A 21,774-nucleotide genomic window follows, 5' to 3' on the forward strand; every position below is an offset into this window, starting at 1 on the left:
AATTCTTGACGATGACGATGATGATGATGATGATGATGATGATGATGATGATGATGAACAATATACTAGTGTCCCAAAAGAAAACGTCAATACCTGAGAGATAACAGTATCGGTCATTTTGAACAAAAAACTTCATATGAATATGTGGTGTATACAGAACAGTTCTTGATCCAGGCAGCATCCATTTTTGGTGTAAAGATAATTCGTTTGGCGTGTTTCTTAATTAAAATTACAAAATAGCGTTCCTATGTTTAACATTTAATCTATTTTAATGTAAAAGTTAAAAATATTGTTTTCTCTTTGTTCTATTTCATGTTCTTTCCTGTTCAAGTGACAAAGATTCTACAGTACATATTCAAAAATTTCAACGTCCATGTCCACACATTTTTCAACCAGTGCGATAAAATGACGTGTTTCTGGTATAAGATCATCGTGACGTTCCTTTAAGCCGGCAACAGCATCCATTATATGAGCCAAGCAGTTCGTTTCCCGTATTAACTTTTTTTTCTGTATATTTCATCCTTCATCCAACTCCATAAACAAAAATCCAAAGAGTTAAAGACTGAAGAACTTGATCACAAGGGAATGGTACTGCCACACTCAATTCACCGATTAGGGAATTTGGTATTGGTATGAGCCCTCACATGGTTCCAATAATGAGATTTATGGCATCTTAAAAACCACATCTACAATGTCATCATCATTATCAATAGCACCGATAACAGAGCCAATAGTCAACATGAGCCTTCTCTTAAATTGTTAAGTTTTCTAAATTTTCTCAGATCGTCAGAAAGATTCCTATTGTTTACATAAATGCATTGGACTAACTGTTTTCTAACTACTTTAATGTTAAACCATGATGTATAACTTAAAAATTTCTGTAGGAGCATTAATAAAATCATTAATGTTTTCATCAACAAAATGATAACTATGGGAATACAGAAAGTAACAAACGAAGAACATTATTTTATCCAAATAGTGTTTTTTTACCTAAAATATTATAATATTAATAATGCTTAAAAGTTTGAAGTGACTTCTGAATTAGTTCAAGAGGTTAAACTATGAACAGTAATACCATTCGCTAAATGCAAAATAAACTGAATTATATTAAACCGCATAAAATGTAACATGGCAATATGCCTCACATTCTTTACACCTTTTTTGTTAGCAGTGTACAGACATGGACAAATTATTATACTAAACATATAATTTTTCTGTTTTTCAAGTTTACCATTCTGTAGTTTTTCTAAATGAATACATACAGTAATGTTCACAACACTGATCCCATTACTATTTCAATTATTGTGACGGACTAGGCTCCTACCAGAGAAAAGAGACTGCTTTCCTAATAATTAGTGCATATTAATTAAAGATATTGCTCCTTGCCATAGAGCGAAGAAGGTTTCGAAATTTCTTCAGGATTCGCACACCGAAACAATTAATTGGTCAGGCAACAGTCCCGATATGAACCCAATGGAGAAACTGATTTTTAATGAGAAATTAATAATAATAATAATAATAATAATAATAATAATAATAATAATAATAATAATAATAATAATAATTTCTCACAAAGAAAGGAAGACATCTGCCTGACAAACCAGGTGACCATTCATTTCCAGATTGCAATACAATACAAGAATTTAATTTAACTAAATAACATGAAAACGGTACTAATTTGGAAACTAGCATTACTAACTACAGTGCGTTCGCTTCCCCCGGCGACCGGGCGATGAACAGCAACCACACGGAGCAGCAATAATATAGCCTACCGACGTGCTGCCACCCGTGCTTAAGAATTACTCAACAGCTGTCCATCATTTTGCAGTCAGCTGACCTAATTGCGTCTGTTTCAACAATCAGTTTGCTTTACTGAAGCGCTTTAAAAAAACGCCTCAAGGGCACGCGTGGTGATTTCCGTGAGCAGTCAGTTTACGCTTGTCAGTGTCAAGAATGCATCAATGCAGATGGACACCACTTTCAGCATCTTTTGTAACAAGGTTAGTACTCAAGTGATAACAATAAATGAGTAGGATAAGCTTGAGGATTCATACACGTCGATAACTAATGCTCCGCGCTTGCTGGCCGGCCGCAGGGGGAAGCGAACGCACTGTATAATAACTGTAATAAAACTTTGATGCAATAACATTAATATGTAGAATATAAATGGGTATTTAGTATAACTAAGGATTTAGAAACAAATAGTTTCAATATCATGCTGCAGTATATCTAGAGATTTCAAATAACTACTGTATCAGTATATTTAAAATAACTTCCCCGAGCTCCGAAAACAAGACCCTTCACCTTCCATGCTTGTATAGGTTAATTATAGCTGTCACTGAAGTGAGGGCTGCATGGACGATGAATTGCCTCCTTTTCGTTGCTCACTTGCGTTGCCTGTTGTGTTTGTTGCTCCATTCTCACGGTGGGGTCTAGAAAAAGCCCTCTTTCTCTCTTCCTGTCAATCGCTACAATATCAGCTCGTCGGTGGCTGCCATCAACGGAAACACAATGGACTTCTTCGTACGCCTCCCATTTAACTTTCCGCAGGGCTGTGGAAATAGATGATCGCACACGGTGGTGACGGGTGTTACCCTAGTACAGCCGTGGCGAAAATGTAACTCACGAGCACATTGTGGCTCGCAATGATAGCTGTGCATTTCTCTTGCTTCCTAACTCCCCCAACCCCCACCCTATCACTCACTGGAATCAAACTACGTTCCATTTGTATTTGTGTCTGACCTGCGAGTGGCGTATCGTCGCAATGTCTCTCTCGAAACCATGTACCTCTACAAAAACGAAAGTTTCAAGTAGGATGGAAGGAACCATTTTTTTGCTGAAAATATTAAATGTATGATTTGTTCACAAGTATTACGAGGAAAACGGTTGTATAACATAAAACGGCATTATACTACATGTTACTCATGAAACATTAAAAGGTTAAGTATTATTATTATTATTATTATTATTATTATTATTATTATTATTATTATTATTGCTATTATTATTATTATTATTATTATTATTAGTATTATTATTATTATTATTATTATTATTATTATTATTATTATTATTATTTCGACCCTTTTTCAGCAGATGTATGAATAATGCGGTTAGGTCTTCAATTTAAACTCACAGATTTACAATGTAATGTTACAATGAAAGCTAGATGTATGGACTTGACAAATGTTGAACTTTTCAAATCTTTGCCAAAAAATAAATATCTGAAGCTTCGTTCTTTCGCTTGCTCTGTTGAAGCCATGTTCGCTACAACTTACGTTTGTGAAAAATTATTTTCAACAATTAAAATAGTAAAAACCTAATTTAGATCACGAATGAAATATCTTCGTGATCAACTACGACTGGCAGTAAGTGATATAATTTCTGATTTTGAAACTCTGTCGCAGACACATTCTGAAGACAGTTAATTTTAGGTTGTGATAATGTGTCCTATGTTTTCTTGTTCATTTGTTTCTTCGTTATACGTACTAAACATTAGTTTGTAACCTTATACTCTATAAAATTATATTTAAGTGCTTGACGTAAGGAAAATGAAAATCCGTTAATAAGTCCGACAGTTGCTTCACTTCCCCTTCGGGTGTCCGCCTCCCTCATAGGTGCTATGCACGTTGCAGGTTACACAGTGGCTCGGCGCACGATCACATTTTCGCCACGGCTGGCACAGTACATGGCCAAGGATCTCGATGTCTTTACAGCCAGGCTGACGGCAAAGCGTTGTTTGCCGACTCCTCCCAGGAACAGAACGAACTGCTGATATGTTGCAGGATATTTTAAGTACTACATTTGTCGTCCACTCGGAACACGAGAGATTATTTCCTGTTACTCACCCACTTATTTGTTTTGGGACAGTCGCCGTAAACTTCGGCCCCTTTCCCCTTGTGAGCTAACCTACATCATGCCCCATAGGAATTTAACTGTATTTTCTTACGAAGCCAACCATCAGATTTGGACATGGTCTCTTCATCACACTGAACATTTAAAGAAGACGGTGCTTCTTCCTTCTCTTCTTGAAAATTCCTACGTAATTGGAAATGTTCATCTTCTATTCTCCATAATTTGTGTGCTATATTAAAATGCTGGATATAAGCTTCCCATACAGCTATAATCAGTCCTAACCACCGATGATTCCTTGATGTGTAGATAAGCGATGGGAAACTGAGCATCATGGGTAAAAATTCAATTTCAACTCCTTCCAAAGTTTAGCACCGTTTGTTTATGAAGTAGCGGAGCGGAACATTGACTCAACATCAATATTACAGTGGTGTGTACTTAGCATTGAATATGACTGAAGTTTCTTATGTTTGTTCCTAAGTAAACATTCCGCTTTGAAGGGAAAAATACTTTTCTTCCCATTCACCGTAGAAATTAAACCTTCGTTTGGAAGCCATCTTATTTATTTTCTCGATAAATAAACACAAGATTCGTAGGGAGTAATGAGTCAACGCCAGTGACCACAGCAGAGAGGACTCAAGACCACGTGCTCGGCACCTGCATTGGACTGGGTTGAAGGAGAAAAAGAGGGGAAGGTACTCGGTGAGTAAATGTTCCCCATCCCTGGTATAGACAATGTCATTTGGGCAGTTATGAGGTAAATTAATTATTTCTTTTACTGTTGTAAATTCGACATTACCATAAAGTTGGGCTGATACAATCATAGCTGTTTGGCACAGAAACACTAAAATTCGCGAGTCTTGCAAAAATATTATACACAACGTGCCAAAGAGATTTGAAATGCTTGCCAAGGCAAAAGGAATGCATGAAAAATATTAATAATAATTGTTATTGTAAGTAACTGTAACTGTACTTCATTTTATAAACGAATAAAAATGTATGTAAATAATTATATTTAGTCTTATTGTGAATAATTCCTGCACGGAAGTATCATATGTACAGCTGTCAAAAAAAAAAAGTGGCCGCACTCGTGAACAGCGAATATTTTCGAAGTCCACTTCGGGTCGCGGCGATGTTACACGATGCATGTGCTTGTACAAGCAGTTACGGAACTATGAAAGTGTTCCATATCTGCTCCTCGCAGACCAGCGGTAGGGTGCTTGTTTAATGATTCAAAGGTTCTGGGTTCGCGCCTTCTTCAAGTTTTCATTTTATTTTTTAATTGTTCTTTAGCGATGTAAATGATATTCAAATTATCATTTATATCCAGTTATCGTTCTTGATGGATATCACGTTATTTATATTTTGTTATCGTTCTTTAGAGTTATGAATAAAATTCAAGTCATCATTTGTATTCTGTTATCGTTTTATAACGATATGAATAATAATTATTACTATTGTAGCTACAGTATCTCCAATGGGGGTTAGCCCAATTTTACATATGTATGTTAGGGCTATAGTTTTATACACAAAAAAGATAAGCATAAAGAGAAATGGAAAAGAAAATTAAATTAGCTTACGCGATGTAAACAAAACATAAACAATCTGTAAATTAGGCATTGCGATTGCAAAACAAATATCAGTTATCAATTTGAAACATACAAAAACATTAACAACACACATACGTAACACTTCTGTAACACAAATATGCAGCTCTCCGTACCATACATCATAAATTAATACACAATAGTCACACAGACACAATCAAACTATAATTACGACATTGCGACGACATCAAGCATCCCATAACTGACTCACATACATAACAAATCAAGCATCCGTTGCAACACATACACTTCAACATAGTAACCACACTTTTAAAAGTTACAAATTTGGCTCCAAGAAGAATAAATAGGACACTGTTACTAATTACTATTCTTCTACAATTTCTTAAATATATCTGTAATAAATCTGTGAAATTCCGATAGGAATAATATTCACGTTTTTTTATATTGTTATCGTTCTTTAGCGATATACTTAATATTCAAGTTATCATTTATATTGTTTCCCTTCATTAGCATTATAAAATAATATTCAAGTTATTTATATTGTTATTGTTCTTTCGCAATATAAATAATCTGTATTTTATGTAGGTAATTATTATAACACAAATAACCATCTTTCTTTGTAAAATAGGTTATTTTATTTAGATAATTAAATACGTATTATATAATATCTTATATTAATTAAACAAACCCATATTTATCATTTATATTGTGTTATCGTTCTTTAGTGATACTGTATAAATAATATTCAAGTTATTTATATTGTAATCGTTCTTTAGCGATATAAATAACATAAATTTAATATTAGGTTTGGAAAAATCCAGTTGCATAATACTGCTATTAATTTTTCTTTTTGTATTATTACATTATACTATCTTGAACCACAATAAAATGAAAAGGAGTAACGAGGAATTGAACCTGAGACGTTGACATCTAAATTCCGACGTTCGTCCGCTGAGCTACGAGGGCAAAAGTGTGGAAACATTTTCGGAAATATTGGCCCAATCACACTCTAAGATTTTCTGATGATTCGTAGAAGCTAGTCCAGGATGCGGGGGGCAAAGGCTAATTGAGATTTCCCGATCTCTGATAGGGTCAAACATCCTGATATAATTAATATTTAGCCCTTGCCGTGACTTTCGGTGAAGTCCGGAGGGCCCTATTAGTCAAATCCACTCTCCTCATCTCCACGCTTGGGCCCCCTGGAATTTAATAAGATGCGAAAGAGATAGTGGTGTGCGGAAAGCAACGGGATGTTACCGCATTTAGGCCTATCCTTCCCAAGAAAAACTGCAAACATGAACAAAGGAAGCTTTAAATAGAAGAAGAAGGATCTTCTGCGGACCTCTGGAAAAAGAACTAAGGAAGAGACTAGTGAAGTGCTTTGTGTGGAGTGTGGCATTGTATGGGGAAGGAACATGGACATTACGACGAAATGGTGAGAAACGAATTGAAGCATTTGAAATGTGGATGTGGAGAAGAACGGTGCGTGTGAAGTGGACAGACAAAATAAGAAATAAAATTGTGTTTGAAAAAGTGAGTGAAGAAAGAATGATGCTGAAACTGATTAGAAAGAGAAAAAGGAATTGGTTGGGTCTCTGGTTGAAAAGAATAATAGACGACATTAGGATATGTGGATCATATGCGGAGACTAAGAGGAAGGCAGAAAATAGGAAAGATTGGAGATTGCTGGGTTTGCAATGAAAGACCTGCCCATGGACAGAACACTTATGTATGTGGGTATGTTCAGAATGCCTGGAATATCGTGTCTAAAAACAGTCGCTATTTGCAAAGACTAGTCAATTCCATGCCCACTCGACTGCAAGATGATCGAGATAAGAGGAAGATAGACTAAATATTGAATTGTGGCTTTTTGTTTTGTTTTTTGAACGCTTAATTGTTCGAATGTTTTAAGGCCGACGCCAGTAAATTTGTTATGTTTATGCTACGAAAGATATTTTATTGAGAATAAAATCTTTTTTCTTTCCATTTGCAGCCACAATATCATAATGATAAAGTCATGGCATAATATATTAATGAACCTGATGTTAATTACTAAAATAATCATAAAAGAGAAAGGAGCCATTATGTACAGTTTGTCTCTCTCAAATACAGAACAAAAAAGAACATTAAAAGCACGTGGTTGTAGTCGAACGCAGGACCTCATGAATAAGAGGCCTGAACGCTACCATTATGCTATCAATAACACACAGAATACTTCAATTATAACTGTAGATAACAGGCAACGTGGTCCAACAACATGTAACAACGCCTATCTCCGAATTGTAGCGAAGATACCCGAAGGGAACTTTGTTCTAGGAGAGCTGCCACTTTTTCTTTTGACAGCTGTACAGTACTTCGGTATATCATAGTATAGTTTATTCTGATAATTTGTTCACGTCTGTAGAAAATAAAATTTTATTGTGTTACACGTATGGTTGAACAGTTCAAGAAAAGGAACCACAAACAAGTATATTATTTGCAAGAAAATAAGAACTGAATTGACGTAAGACCTGCAAAACTTGTAATGACAAAGTAAATTCCATCATTTATACTGATTTCCTATAATTAAAATTCACTTCTGAGAGAGCGCAACGGGCGCCTGGAAGCACTTTACCTGTAATACTGGCCTGTCTCCCGCCCCGCCTCCTCCGACACGGCGCAGTGGATGGTGGTCTGTGCGCCCTGCTCCGGGGTCTTGATGAAGTACGCCAGCACATTATCGAAGAACCACTGCGCTCCTGGGAAGAAGCTCTCGTCCGCGTAACGCCCCGCTTCCGTAGCCACCAGCCCCGGGTGGACGGAGTACGTGGTCACACCGAGACCTGCACATCCGCACAAAACTGCATATGAGCAATTCCATCTCAAATCGACCGAAATATAGAGAAAATTGACCTTACAATTTCTAAATACAATAAAACTTTTTTTTTGTACGTATAGAACTGTAATACAATGGCTTTGTGCAAAGTTTGAGGCATCAGAACTTCATAGGGTTTAAATTAAAAATATTTAAATTTATCGTATTTTCATAAACTTTGCAACTTTAAACTGTTGTAGCTCCCAAACCCTTTCACCCAATGATCAAAATCATGGTTTATTTTGATACTGAGAAATTAAAATTTATATTGACATATAAACAGATTTTCTTACTTTTTATGGAAATTGAGAAATTTAGATTTTTCCTCACTAAGACGCCGTTGCCAAGGAAACAATATTTTAAAAATATATAGTTAGATTCCGCATTGAAAGTAGAAATAAACACATATTTTTTACTGATGGCACGTTGATAAGAAAGTATTGAAAATATCAAATAAAGAAAATAAATAGTACGCGCGTGAACTAACCAGCTGACTGTGAGGCGGAGCTAGCCGAGGTAAGCAAGGCCAGGAGACATAAACACGTCATGTGTCGTCTAGCAGTCATGGCTGTGCTAGCTTTGTCACAGGTTTTCATAAACACAGGAGTAAAATGACGCCCAACGCTCGCTTATATTCAGCTCTCGGCCAGTGCGTGCGGTACTGCGCCGTTGAAGTCCAGGCGTGTGAAAATATTCTATTTAATACCCTCGAAACTTATTGCCGTACCAATAACCAAACAATGCCGAATCCCACTTAATAATGCAAGGTTTTTTCTCAATACTTTTTACATTTTTACAAATTGGCAAAAAGCCTAAAAGTAAGTAAAATCAGATTATCTGTCTCTCTGTATACAATAAAAATAAGGATTACTTCTTAACATAACCTACCGAATGTCAGCTTCAAAATGAGCTCTCGTTCAATGTTCTGCAGTAAGTGGTTCTAGAGTTCTGAGCGCTGAAAGAGGCTTGTTTTTATAAAATACGCTAAATTTGTCGCTCAATAATACGAAAACCGTTTGACTTTCGATAGTATATTTTTTAAAATGCGCTCTCCTCAGCACCTTGTATAAATAGGGGAAAAATTAGAGTATAAGAAAATGCGAGGTTTTTTACTGATCGATTTCATATGGAATAGCCCATATACTTCCTGATGGATAATTCTCGGACTTTTCACCTTGTCATGAATGTGGAAACACACAACGTTTCGGAGCTATCAGTCGTCGACAAATGTAGTACATTTAGTATAAGTAGAACGGAACATCTCAACCCTGCCAGCAGGATCGACGTTTGGTATACGAGGTGAATGAGCCAGGTAGATTTATTGCGATCCCTGTAGAACAGGCCTGTCGTCGATTTGCAAAAGGGGACATGTCCAAATAAACTATAACTAAATTAACAAATTAAAATGTTCATATGAAGGTTCCAGAACCACAGTGGGCCAAGCGCCATTTACAAAAAACCGTAGGAAACAGGGGTTAAAATGAAGTTATTACCATAATTAAATGGAAACATATAGCAAGTAATATAAAGTATACACATTAAAACTAAATGATATGTCAATCTTCATGATGATGGTATTCACTTAACTTTAACCCTTGCTTTCTCCGTTTTTAATAAATGGCGCTTGGCCCACTATGGCTCTGAACCCTTCATATATTTTTTTTCTAATTACATCACTATGGATACATAAATTCAGGATCCATGAACATTTAATTTTTGTAAGTCTGTTAGGGGTTTTTTTTTTTTTTTTTTTGGATCCACCAAACGTAAGTTCTTTCTTACAAAACTCACGAATCGTGTTTAATGTTGGGATTTCTCTCTTCATCTCGTAATATTGTTCAAACTTGCGTCTTATTATACATTTATCCATATCATCAAGGACAACTTTATTGGCAGGTGATGTTTTACGTCTCTTTGGCGTTGAAATACCACAGAGCGGTCTATGATATTCTCTACGGCACTCGGCGGCAAGCGGGCACGGCGTCAGCGCTCGTCATTCCCGGTGAATGGGGTCCACCACAGTCACACGCTCTCTGTCCTTGCCTTCTCTCTCTTTCCCTGTCTTCAATGACACAGCACATGGTCACATGGCAACTGATATCTACTCTTCAGTTGCCTATGAGCTCTGTTGACGTCTGTATTAATGTGCGTACGTCTTGATTGAAGATTGTGACTTAATATGGCACCATAAAAGTTTACATTACAACAAAGGATTTATCTTGTCGAGTGTTATTTGATAACGAAGAATTGTGAAACAGTGCGACGACGTTTTGCAACGCAATTCCCTGCTGTTCCCTTCCCACATAGGACAAGGTTAGAACATTCTCCTCGAAAATCTCTCTCTCACAAGAAGCGGGTGTTTCGAAAGCCACATCAATTAAAGCCACTAAAATTATTAAATTTAATCCCTACAGAGTGACATAAGTTACAGCCTAGATATAATGTGGGTCGTGTGAAATTTTGTAACTTGGGTTTTACAGAGTGTTACCAATGGCGATGTGGATCCTACAGTAAATATTTTCATAGCTGAAGCATAGTTTCACTTAAGGCTGGTTCACAAACCGGGAACGGAAACGACAACGAGAACGAGAACGGAAATATTGTTAAAATAAATGTATTTAAATGTGAGTGTTCAAATTAATTGTTGTGAATGCTCACATTTAAATACATTTATTTTAACATTATTTCCGTTCTCGTTCTCGTTGTCGTTTCCGTTCCTGATTTATTGTGAACCAGCCTTTACATGGCCATGTTATAACGCAAAACAATACATACTGGAGTACAGAAAATCCTCATCTCATTAATGAAACTCCTTTACATGATGAGAAGGTTGGCGACTGGTGTATGGTGCTCTATAACTGCACATGGGTTATAGGCCCTATATTTTTTGACGATAAAACCAATGGTGACAGATACAGAACACAAATACTCAACTCAATTTTTTGAACAAGTAACCAATATCGAGCGTCAGAGTGCTTATTTCCAGCAGAATTCAGCAACTGTCCATACAGCAGCCGAAAGATTGAATATGATACGCGAAATGTTTAGTTATTGGTAGAGGATTATGACCCACTAGGTCCCCCAATTTGTCAGCCTGCAATTTTTATTTATGTGGAAATCTAAAAATAAAGTATTGGCCTACAAAGACAATCCGCACACAATCCGTGAGTTAAAAGATAGTACTGTACGAGAAATCGGGAGAATTACAGAAGACGAACTTGCACGTGTAAATGCCAATATCCTTCGGAGATGTCAGGAATGTGTTGCAGCTGAAGGACATCATTTTGAACACTTTCTGTAGTCAGGTTAGTAAACAATATGAATACTACAGTGCGTTCGTAGCTGGGCCGGACCGTTCCGCTGCGGCCTTGGACTGGGTGAAGATTGGCGCGCCTGCCGCCAGAGTAGCGCTGTAGCAACCGCTGACGCGCCAGTCGTGAGGGAAAGACGTCTGTGCGCGTGTTGCGAGTAAAATTGTGTTGTCTCGTGGTGATAAAGTGTCTATTAATAATGGTTGGGTACATTTTAGAACAACGTATTTTTCTCTTTGATGCGTATGTGAAATACTCTTCTCCAAGAAAGTGTCGAAGAGAATTCGGTTTGCAGGTGTTCGAATTCCTAGCAGGTCAACTAGTCATGACCTTGTCAATAAATTCAGACGTACAGAATCTTTTTTGAACAAGAAACGTGTTCAACAATGCCGTGTACTCACAGAAGAGAAGCTTGATGAAGTAGGGGCCCGGTTAGAGCACTCACCCCGCAAATCACTGCGACGTTTAGCACAAGAGGTTAACATTTCCAAGACGTCATCTTTTGTGGCAACGAAACTTCTGAAACTTACGCCGTACCGGGTAACTGTAGTTCATGCTTTACAACCACAAAATCCTGTAAGTAGGGTTAATTATTGCAATTGGTTTGTGCAGTCTGCTCATAATGGCGACGTGGACCCACTTTTAACGTTCTTCACTGATGAAGCGTGGTTTCATCTTCACAATCACGTTTCTACTCAGAACAATAGATACTGGGCTACCGAAAATCCCCATACTATTCATGAAGTTCCTCACCACGCTGCAAAGGTTGGGGTTTGGTGTGCACTGAGTGCGAGTAGAATTATCGGTCGCATATTTTTCGACACAACAGTTGATTCACACGATTATGTAACTTCAATTTTAAATATTTTTTTTTCCGTAACTAACAAGAAATGAACGCTTGAGTGGCTGGTTTCTGCAGGATTCAGCTACAGCGCACACCGCTGCGAATTCTATGCATGAATTGCAAAGTGTGTTTGGTGACAGAATAATTAGTCGAGGATTGTGGCCACCTCGTTCGTGAATCACCCTGTATACACACACTGCAATTTGGACTGTCAGCGACAAGAAATAAATAACAATATAAAATCCACAATATTGCATTGATAAATGTAACCATGGTTGAAATTCATAGGATGCCTACATTTTTTTCGTGAATTGTTACATAAACGAAAAATTTTACATAAAATAATAATTATATATCAGTGTAAATTTGGACATGTTCAATACTGTTCTGGACTCTAGATGTCACCATGATCTTTTACTTACCTTTGAGCCTCCTGGAGAGTTCAGCGCTGAACAAAACGTTGGCAAGCTTGGACTCTGAGTATGCATAGAAAGCGCTGTAAGGCCTCCTCTCCCAGTGCAGGTCGTTCAAGAAGATACCTTCAGCTTAGCATAAGAAAACACAACTTAAAGAAAGCATTGCTCCTGAAAATGGCTACATTCAAATTGTTACACATATTACATTATAGCTACAAAAAACTATTTTCATATAAAGAACGCATATGTACACTGCAATCTACAGACCTACTCTACTAGTCCCAATTTCTGTTGTGCGCGCGCATTTTTGCTGAGTGGGTAAACGAATATCCTCCTGGATGAAGACAATTTAGATAGGTTCCCAGAAGGTAAAGTTGACAGGAAAGGAAAATCCTACTGGTGGTCTATGGTATTTTTTAAGATACACAAATATAACATGGATCTATTACGATCACTAGATACTAGATACAAGAAACCGTCACCGAAAATCAATGAGACGTCACTTATACGACCTCTCAAATAGCACTAAACTCCTTCGGAAACTAGCGAGTCTCGCCTCAAGGCGTCCATCTCTAGTACCGAGATACTCGAGTGCCAGCGGATATCGCTCATTCAGTCTGGCACAGATGAAGGAACGTGATCGTTTTACAGCAGTGTCATTCTAACATCATCGATGCTTGTACGGAAGTACACATTACTCTATAACCATTTATTACTTATATTGCATGAAATAGAAGAATAGGACGAAATGGAGAGTGTTGTTGGAATGAAGTTTGTAATGTTGAGAGAAACTGAAGAATTCAGGAAAATCCCTCATACTTCGATTGTTTTTACTACAAATTACAATTGTTTGTGCCGTTGATTTTTAACAGGTGGAAATGATTGTTCGAGCAGGAACACATGGCCAACAGAGAGAGTTGTGACAGGTTCAATTTTCATTGATTGCCTAGTTGTCTCTGGCAGTGATGAAATTGAGGGGTGACCTAGGGGAAATTTTCCCCTCGCAGAGAAAATTAATACCCGCGGAAATAATTACAACCAACTACGATCGAGCATTAATTTTTTCGTGCTTACAAAATTGTTTTATGATTTGTAATCGCTGCGTCTTCCATATATGAGAAAGTTGTCATTTCTAACATAATGTGTGCGTTTATTTTACTATTATTGTACCGTAAATTTATCTTAAAACCTAATCAAATCAGCATAAGTGGCACTTCGAAGTCAAATGAATGTACAGTTCTTTACTCCTCTCATTTTAACATCTCTTACTTCTTCAGTACATGAAATGCAGCGTATCTACATAATAATGTTACAAAATTTAAATATAACAACTTCACAAGTATTTCACATACAAGTTCTACCAGAAGTTTAAGGATACCCTTCGAAAGATATGTTGCACTCCTGTCTTTATACTTATGTGAAATTCCCTGATGTTTATATAGGGACTTAATGCCTGTGAAAAAAATGAATTTTTTTTACTGCAAACCTAAAACTCTCTATCTTTCAAACTGCGGATTATATAATAATTTTTCTGCTATGAAAACTTATTGAAATATTACATTTTTGTAGGAGAAACTGTTAATTACTCCATAATGAACGTACTTTGATCAATGAGTTTGTGAATAAAGTCAGACATATCTTAAATGTTTCTTGTGCAATTACCACTTTTTATTTTAAAAATTTGTGACAGCTCGTTCACGCATTAAAATCCAGATTTTTTCTTTATTTTCTCTAGAAAAAATTGACTTTTTATAAAATACTTCAGTTTAAAATTCGAAGCATATTGACACGGGACCGCCACTGCCGCTTACATTATAACATTGGGGGTTGTTAATACTGGTAAATCATCTTATTCCCTTAATTATAGTAAATAATTATGAAGTTTGCTACAAGTGTGGAAAGCTTAGATTTCTTATTTGAAAAAAAAAAAAGTGAAAATGGGTCGAAATTCAGGAGAATGGATGTGAAGTGGCAGATTATTGGGATGTGAAAGAATGGCTTGAGATAATATCTAACTCTATCCCAAAATTCATTGATCTAAACACATCCATTCTGGACTAATTCATTTTTTCCTACAAAAAATGTAATTTTTCAGTAAGTTTTCATAACAATAAATTGTTATATAGCCCTAATCCACAGTTTTGAAAGATAAAAAAATTGGGTTGCAGTAAAATAAACTTCATTTTTCACAGGCATTTAGTCCTTTTATAAACATCAGGGAATTTCACATAAGTATAAGAACAGTAGTGCATCGCTTTCGAAAGGGTGTCAAACTTCTGAACTTGTATATTTATTATATTTTATACATAATATTCACAGAAACTGGGAGTTCTTTTTACAGTTTCTCCCTACATGGTTAGCGTTTATAGCTCGAACAATGCTTTTCATATAGTTACAAAATGTAGAACATGCCTAGAAAGTCTGTTGATGTTGATGGTCAGGCGATTGGACCATTTCGACCAATCCATGGTTCAGGATAATTATTATCAAGGAGCTCTCTTAACATTAAGAGTTCATATTAAAACGCGCATCTTGCTGGAACACGATACTCCTATAGAACTTCTGAAGCTCAGGCAGGACAGATTGTTCTAATATAGTCATGTACAAAATCGAGGTAATTGGATTTTTCGTTACTTCAAACAAAACAAGTGAACATAGGAATGCATTAATTCAACGATAAACGAACTCGTTACTGGTACAGACAGAAATTTAAAAACTTTATGTTGTCAGGCTAGACAAAAATACCTTACTAGATTCATAGATCGTTATTCTGATTTACCGTCAGGAGACGATATTTCACCAATTTTACCAATTTAATTTCAACGTTGTACTATCTAGCCCTCATTCCTCTCAATCTTATAACTATTTCCTATTTAGTTGGTTCGAAAACTGAAAAGCAGTACTATAATTCCCAGTACCATTTACAACCTCATAAAATTTTAACAAACTGGTTCCTACAAGCAAATTTGTATAAAGCGATTATATTGTGGAGTCATCTGATGAGAATTGTATACCATATGTGTAAGCGCTTATATTCAGATGGCTCTGTAATCGATTTCTTACCTCTTATCGGACAATCTGTCTATAGTTGGATTTGGTTTGAATGATTAAGAAGTCTCACATAGTCTTTGTAGAAGCTGTAACTCGCATGCTCTGGATTCAGTTGTTTGCACAATCCACATTAAATTTGTTCGCTGCAACAGTCTGAGCCGATATTTATGCACACTATAACAAACTAATTACAACTCTTCAAATGATACTATTTAATTATTGATAACAGAGTCTGCTAGATAGACTTGAGAATAAGCGGCTGAAGATAGGTGGTAGAGCCATATGAAGATAAATACTCACACTCCTGGAATATATAGGGTTAAAAAAAAAAACAAATATTTTGAAAAATAAGAAGAAAAGTCTTGGGTCCTAAAATTAATATCTTCCAAGATATGAGTACTTGTTCATCAATATCATAGGAGGCGCTCAATGTAATTTCTATTCATTGTAACGCATCTTTTTGCTTCAAGTCTTAGGATATTACATCTCGTTACCCTTTGTTTACTGCACTTCCGATATATAATAAGAAGTAAGTACAGAGCTCACATTAGCAGTTGTGCTGTTCATACAGTACCAATTTTCAAAGCCCTTGTTTCATACAAAATGTAATCTGAGGACCTATGTTCATTAGAAATACTTTTTCCTTATTTTGATGAATACTACCGCGTCTCAGAATACTGAATGCTTTATTTCTTTAATGGAAATCAGATTGACATCTCCTTTCATGTTGATGAACAAGTGCTCATATTTCGGGAGATACCAAGTTTAGGATCCATGTTTATTAGACTCTTTTTCTTGTTTTGATGAATACTGCCACATCTCAGAATATTAGGCTATTTTTTTAAATGGAAATCACACCGACCTTCTGTAACGATGTTGATGAAGAAGGCCTATTCATATCTAGGAAGATACTGCTTTTCGGACCCATGTTTATAAGACTTTTTCTTGTTTTGGCGAATACTACTATGTCCCGGTATATCTCACTAGGTGCCTTCAAGGTATATGTCACTAGGTGTCTTCAAAATGGAGTTGCTTTGAGCAAATTGTATGTGCAAATCCAGATGTGTAAATTTTATGAGTTTGTAAGTGGTAGTTTTGAGCTTACCGATGCAATGTTTGTAAGATGATACAGTGACGATCCTGGCGGGAGCCGAACAAATTATAAGAGGAAGCAGAAGACAAGTGAAGAGGAAGTGTCCGAGATGATTCACTCCTATGTGCATCTCAAAACCATTCTTGGTATAGGTCTTCGGACAATAGCATACGCCTGAAATTAGATAATACATAATAGTTAATGAGGAAAGATTGATCTGATCTATATTAAAGCAGGTTCATATTAAGTAACTTTCCTTGCTACTGTCGGAATTATAATAAATTATTTATTTAACGTTTCATTCAAATGAAAGAATTCATTGACACTGCGGCGAGTTGGCGAAATAGCGCACCATGATTCACTTATTAATAGTAGTCTTCGATTATGCATAATTTCGTAGCGGTTTCATTAAATATATTTTTAGTTGGTTATTTAATGACGCTGCATCAAGTAGGCCTACTAGATTATTTAGCGTTGATCAGATTGGTGATAGCGAGATGATATTTGGCGAGATGAAGCCGAGGATTCGCCATAGATACCTTACATTCACATTACGGTTGGGGAAAACCTCGGAAAAAACCTAACCAGGTATTCAGCCCAAGCGAGGATCGACCTCGTGCCCGAATGCAACTTCAGACCGACAGGCAAGCGCCTTAACCGACTGAGCCACGCCGGTGGCTAGGTTTCATTAAATAAAGTACTTATTTTACATAAACAAAATACATATACCAAATCAATAATATATTCTTCTGGGTTGTTTATGACCGACTGCCAACGTTCTTACAAGTTTTCGATTTCAAAGCTGAAGATATCTGGTAGGTGGTTTGAAGTTGAAGAATGCAGCAAGGCAATTTAGAATAGCACATATTCGTTATTAAATGAGTTTCCTCAGAGATTGTTTGGTAGGGAGCGGGAAATATGAAAATCTAATGGAGCAAGATCAGAGGAATAGGGTGCATATGGAACATTCTCCCAAGTTCTTCAGTGATCGTTTTTGTAATGTTAGCTGTAAAATCCCCTAATATGCAGTAAAATCACTTGACCAGAATTCCCGATCCTTTTTTCTTGACGACTGAGTTGGTAACAAACCCCAACAGTTACTGTTATATTTCTCATAAGCAATTCAGAATACTGTAGATGACGCCTTCTTGTCTCACAGATGCACATTACTGTACTCCAACCACGAGAAAGTCTCCAGGGATTGAAACGAAGCGGGGTGATTCTGTGAATGAATGTTGATGTCATAAGATATCATAAGGTCACACACGTGGGTACTCATATCTCTATTGGCTATCTCTCAAAGCACAAACTATAACACATTTTTATACTATCCTAGTTACAAAATTAGATAACTATTAATCTCTTGGTCTTTTAATCCCTCCATACAGGAAATAACATATGGAGGAGAGCGCATGATTTTTAAACTGACCTATTGGATACTTTTTTTTAACACTCTGTGCGTCATTACCTACCAATGATAGTCGTAAAACCCAAGTATTAATAAAGTTTACCCAGGCACCCCAACCGCCTCCCTCGCAAAGCATTCCTTTGGCCTGTCCTCCAGTACCTGATTTGTAATATAAAGTTTTTAGTAAATTAAGAGGGTGAATTCGAGTATAATCATAATGTTGATAATCTTGCGACACGTACTGTAAAATTAATCAAACTTTCTTCATTGGAACAGCGAACACGGAAGTGAGGAAGTGCCCTTGGGGCTTGGAGCTTACATGTTATATCTCCTACACTGCAACTCCTAACGTAATTCCAACTTCAATTCCCTCCTCTTTTGTCTTCGCATCTTCTATCAAGGAGAAGCTGCATGCACCGTCATCATTTGCCTACACAGCAGTCTTATAGTTACCTGCGTTGTTGACGAGAATGTGGATGTGTGTCTGGGTGTCCAGCAGGTGCTGGGCGCACTGTCGCACCGACGCGAGGGACGCCAGGTCCAGCTGCACCACCTCCACCTCACCTGCACCCTCCGAGCCCTTCGTTTGTTGGCGGATGTCGTCCGCAGCATACTCTGCTTTCTTCACGTCTCGACACGCCAGGATGACGCGAGCACCTGTCGGTGAAAGAAAACAACTCTTGAAGCAGACAGCACCCCACTGTCTCCAATATTTTCTTTATTCTTTATGTTCTTTCCTTCTATTTTTCTTATTCTCCGTCTACCCATTTTTTATTCCACATTTCTTTCACGCCATCTTCTCGGTATCTCAGAAGGAAAGTAAAATACTTCAGAATAAAGTATTGCAACACACATAACTGAATACAAATTCACTTCACATTTAATTTCTGTATTCGCATAGGAATATATTTTTAATAGGTTATTTTACGACGCTTTATCAACATCTTCGGTTATTTAGCGTCTGAATGAGATGAAGGTGATTTCTGTACGTATAAAGGACAAAACTAAAATTATTTCAATAATGCATTATCATAATACGGTGCTCTCTTAAACTGGCTGAGCATTTTGGGAATTAGATGAATTGCTTTCCCAAAATACGCTATGGCATGTTTCATATAAAATAATTCTTATTTCAGAAAGGAAGTAAACACGAGCAAAATTGTATTGAACTCTTTCGTTTGAAATATCTTAAAGAATGAGCCCTTGAAATTAATGACATTACTTACGTTTTCACACACATACACACACGCACGCACACTCCCCCCTGCTGTTTTGTAAGAAGGGAGTTATCAACAATTTTGTGACTTTACGTTAATAAAAGGTTATAAAAAAATTCCTCCATCGACTCATTTTCTTGATGTATGAAAAATAAAAAAAATAGTGAAAATACTGAGATAAAATAAGTAACGCATTTTATGAAATGATGGATCTTAGGCAATTTTAAATTATTCAAGCCTGCTTCACAGGGAGCTTCTACCTGAAAGCCAGATTTGCATATATTTTTTAGATCTCCTGATTTCGTTGATAGCGCCCTTTTTACAAAACACCATCGATGTACTATATAGGTCTATATAAATTAAAAACATCAAACCAGTAACACTGATAGACCACAAAGATCTTGAATTATAGAAAACAGAAATTTCGGAGTTAAGAAAATAGTAATCATGTATGGATTTCGAAAAAAAATTAATAAAATTCTAATAAAACTGAACATTCTGAATCATTTTTACAGCCATATTATATAGGTTCCGATGAGCCGAGATATATAAACTTATTTATTATGTGTTTGCCGTCTAAATTAGCTTATCAAATGCTAAGTGAAATTTATTCACTAAGTTAGGATAATGTATGACAATGTTACATAGATGAACGTTTTCGGCAAATGTTTTGCCATCTTCAGATCATTTAGGTAGGAATGATACAATACGAACACTTTACAGGATTAGAGTACAAACAATGTCCAGGTTAAAATCAGTTAGCATATAAAAAGTTAAAATATTTAAAATAATTTCTGATAATTGATAAGTTATTTAAAATGTAACAATAAAACAATGAAGAAAATAAATTAGCTTCCATTAATATGTTGTATCACGAATGTTATTGTTTATAGCCGTTTGTTTTCGTGGCACATTTGTTGATTTTTGTAACTAAAGTTAGTAGGCCTAACATTCTTTCATAAGAAAGATCGTTGCAAGTTGTGTAAATCAACCAGGCCATATGTAACTGCAAATATTTAAACAAAAAGAATCAAACAGAAAGGAATTACTAACTTATTATGTTTAACTATAACCAGTAATTAACGCTTTTTCAAAAATATTTTAGAATGTGCGAAACTTATTATGTTGGAAGCTCTGTAGTTATATCGTTGAATGATGCGGTCGGTCTGATGGACACAAGCAAGTGATGAGCAAAACATCTCTGACCTGTGATCTTATCACGGTGATCGAACAATCACGATCACACCTGTGATTAAACAGCTCTTTAAACAGTGATCACATTTCGAGAGCTAAACTGCTCACCAGCTGAGACAGTTCAGGTTCTTTTCTCAGTGCGTGCGCTGCGCTGCTGTGCTAATGCACCCAGTAGCCCTCAGGGCAAGTAGTGACAAAACTGGGAACAACTACACCCACGAACTGTGAGCTCCCGATTTTAACAATTCATTCAGTGTAGCCAACTCAGTAGATTTGAGGCTGATTCTGGAAGATTTCAATTTTTTAAACCCGGAAAATAAACTATTGTCAGCCAACAGCCAAAAATCTTACAGGATTTTACATTGCTTAATTGATTCCATTATTTTAAGCAGTGAAGTTATTAATTGGCTACACTATTCAACTAGCAAAATTACAATAATAACAAAATTTTATCAAATATGACAATGATTAAAAAAATAGCAATGTTTCATTCATCTTCTGAGTCTTGCGTGAATTATGTCAAAATTACTAATTTTTCGTTTGAACGAACGAACGAACGAACAAACAAAGAAACAAACAAATACTGACTTTCAAGTCTTTAAAATGATGAAACGCCTATATTTACATCTCAGTATTGTGCTCACATTTGACTTTATGAAGTAAAAATACATAACCTCAACATTTTTTCGCCCTCTCTTATCATGTGCGAAATATTAAAAGCATCGAAACATCGCAGTGAGACGCTCTGACGAGCGGGGAAAAATGGACTGTTCAGTGTTCACCTCAAACAAGTTCGCAGTTCGAGCACTGTTTATCACTGTTTCACTGTCTAAGATCACTGTGATCATAATGAGCAATCACAGGTCGAACAGTGATCACAAAAGAGCAGGTTATCTCTTCTCTACAAAGCAGGCTTACAAGGTGCATACGAAGATGTTATGTCAAGTGGGAGGGGTTCAGTGAAAT

At 36.4% G+C, this 21,774-nt stretch overlaps 1 protein-coding gene across 1 annotated transcript in view; it reads right to left on the reverse strand.

The window, feature by feature from the left end:
- The window catches only part of LOC138710607 (retinol dehydrogenase 11-like), a 127,514-nt gene that overhangs the window by 9,567 nt on the left and 96,173 nt on the right, over positions 1-21,774 (reverse strand). The window contains exons 4-7 of the mRNA XM_069841612.1: positions 18,851-19,054; positions 17,002-17,163; positions 12,852-12,974; positions 8,035-8,242 (exon numbers count right to left, since the gene is read on the reverse strand). Coding sequence (XP_069697713.1) covers positions 8,035-8,242; positions 12,852-12,974; positions 17,002-17,163; positions 18,851-19,054 — 697 coding nt within the window. The remainder of the gene's footprint in view (positions 1-8,034; positions 8,243-12,851; positions 12,975-17,001; positions 17,164-18,850; positions 19,055-21,774) is intronic.

Source organism: Periplaneta americana, chromosome 12, assembly GCF_040183065.1.
Source record: "Periplaneta americana isolate PAMFEO1 chromosome 12, P.americana_PAMFEO1_priV1, whole genome shotgun sequence".
Classification (NCBI taxonomy): Eukaryota; Metazoa; Arthropoda; class Insecta; order Blattodea; family Blattidae; genus Periplaneta; species Periplaneta americana.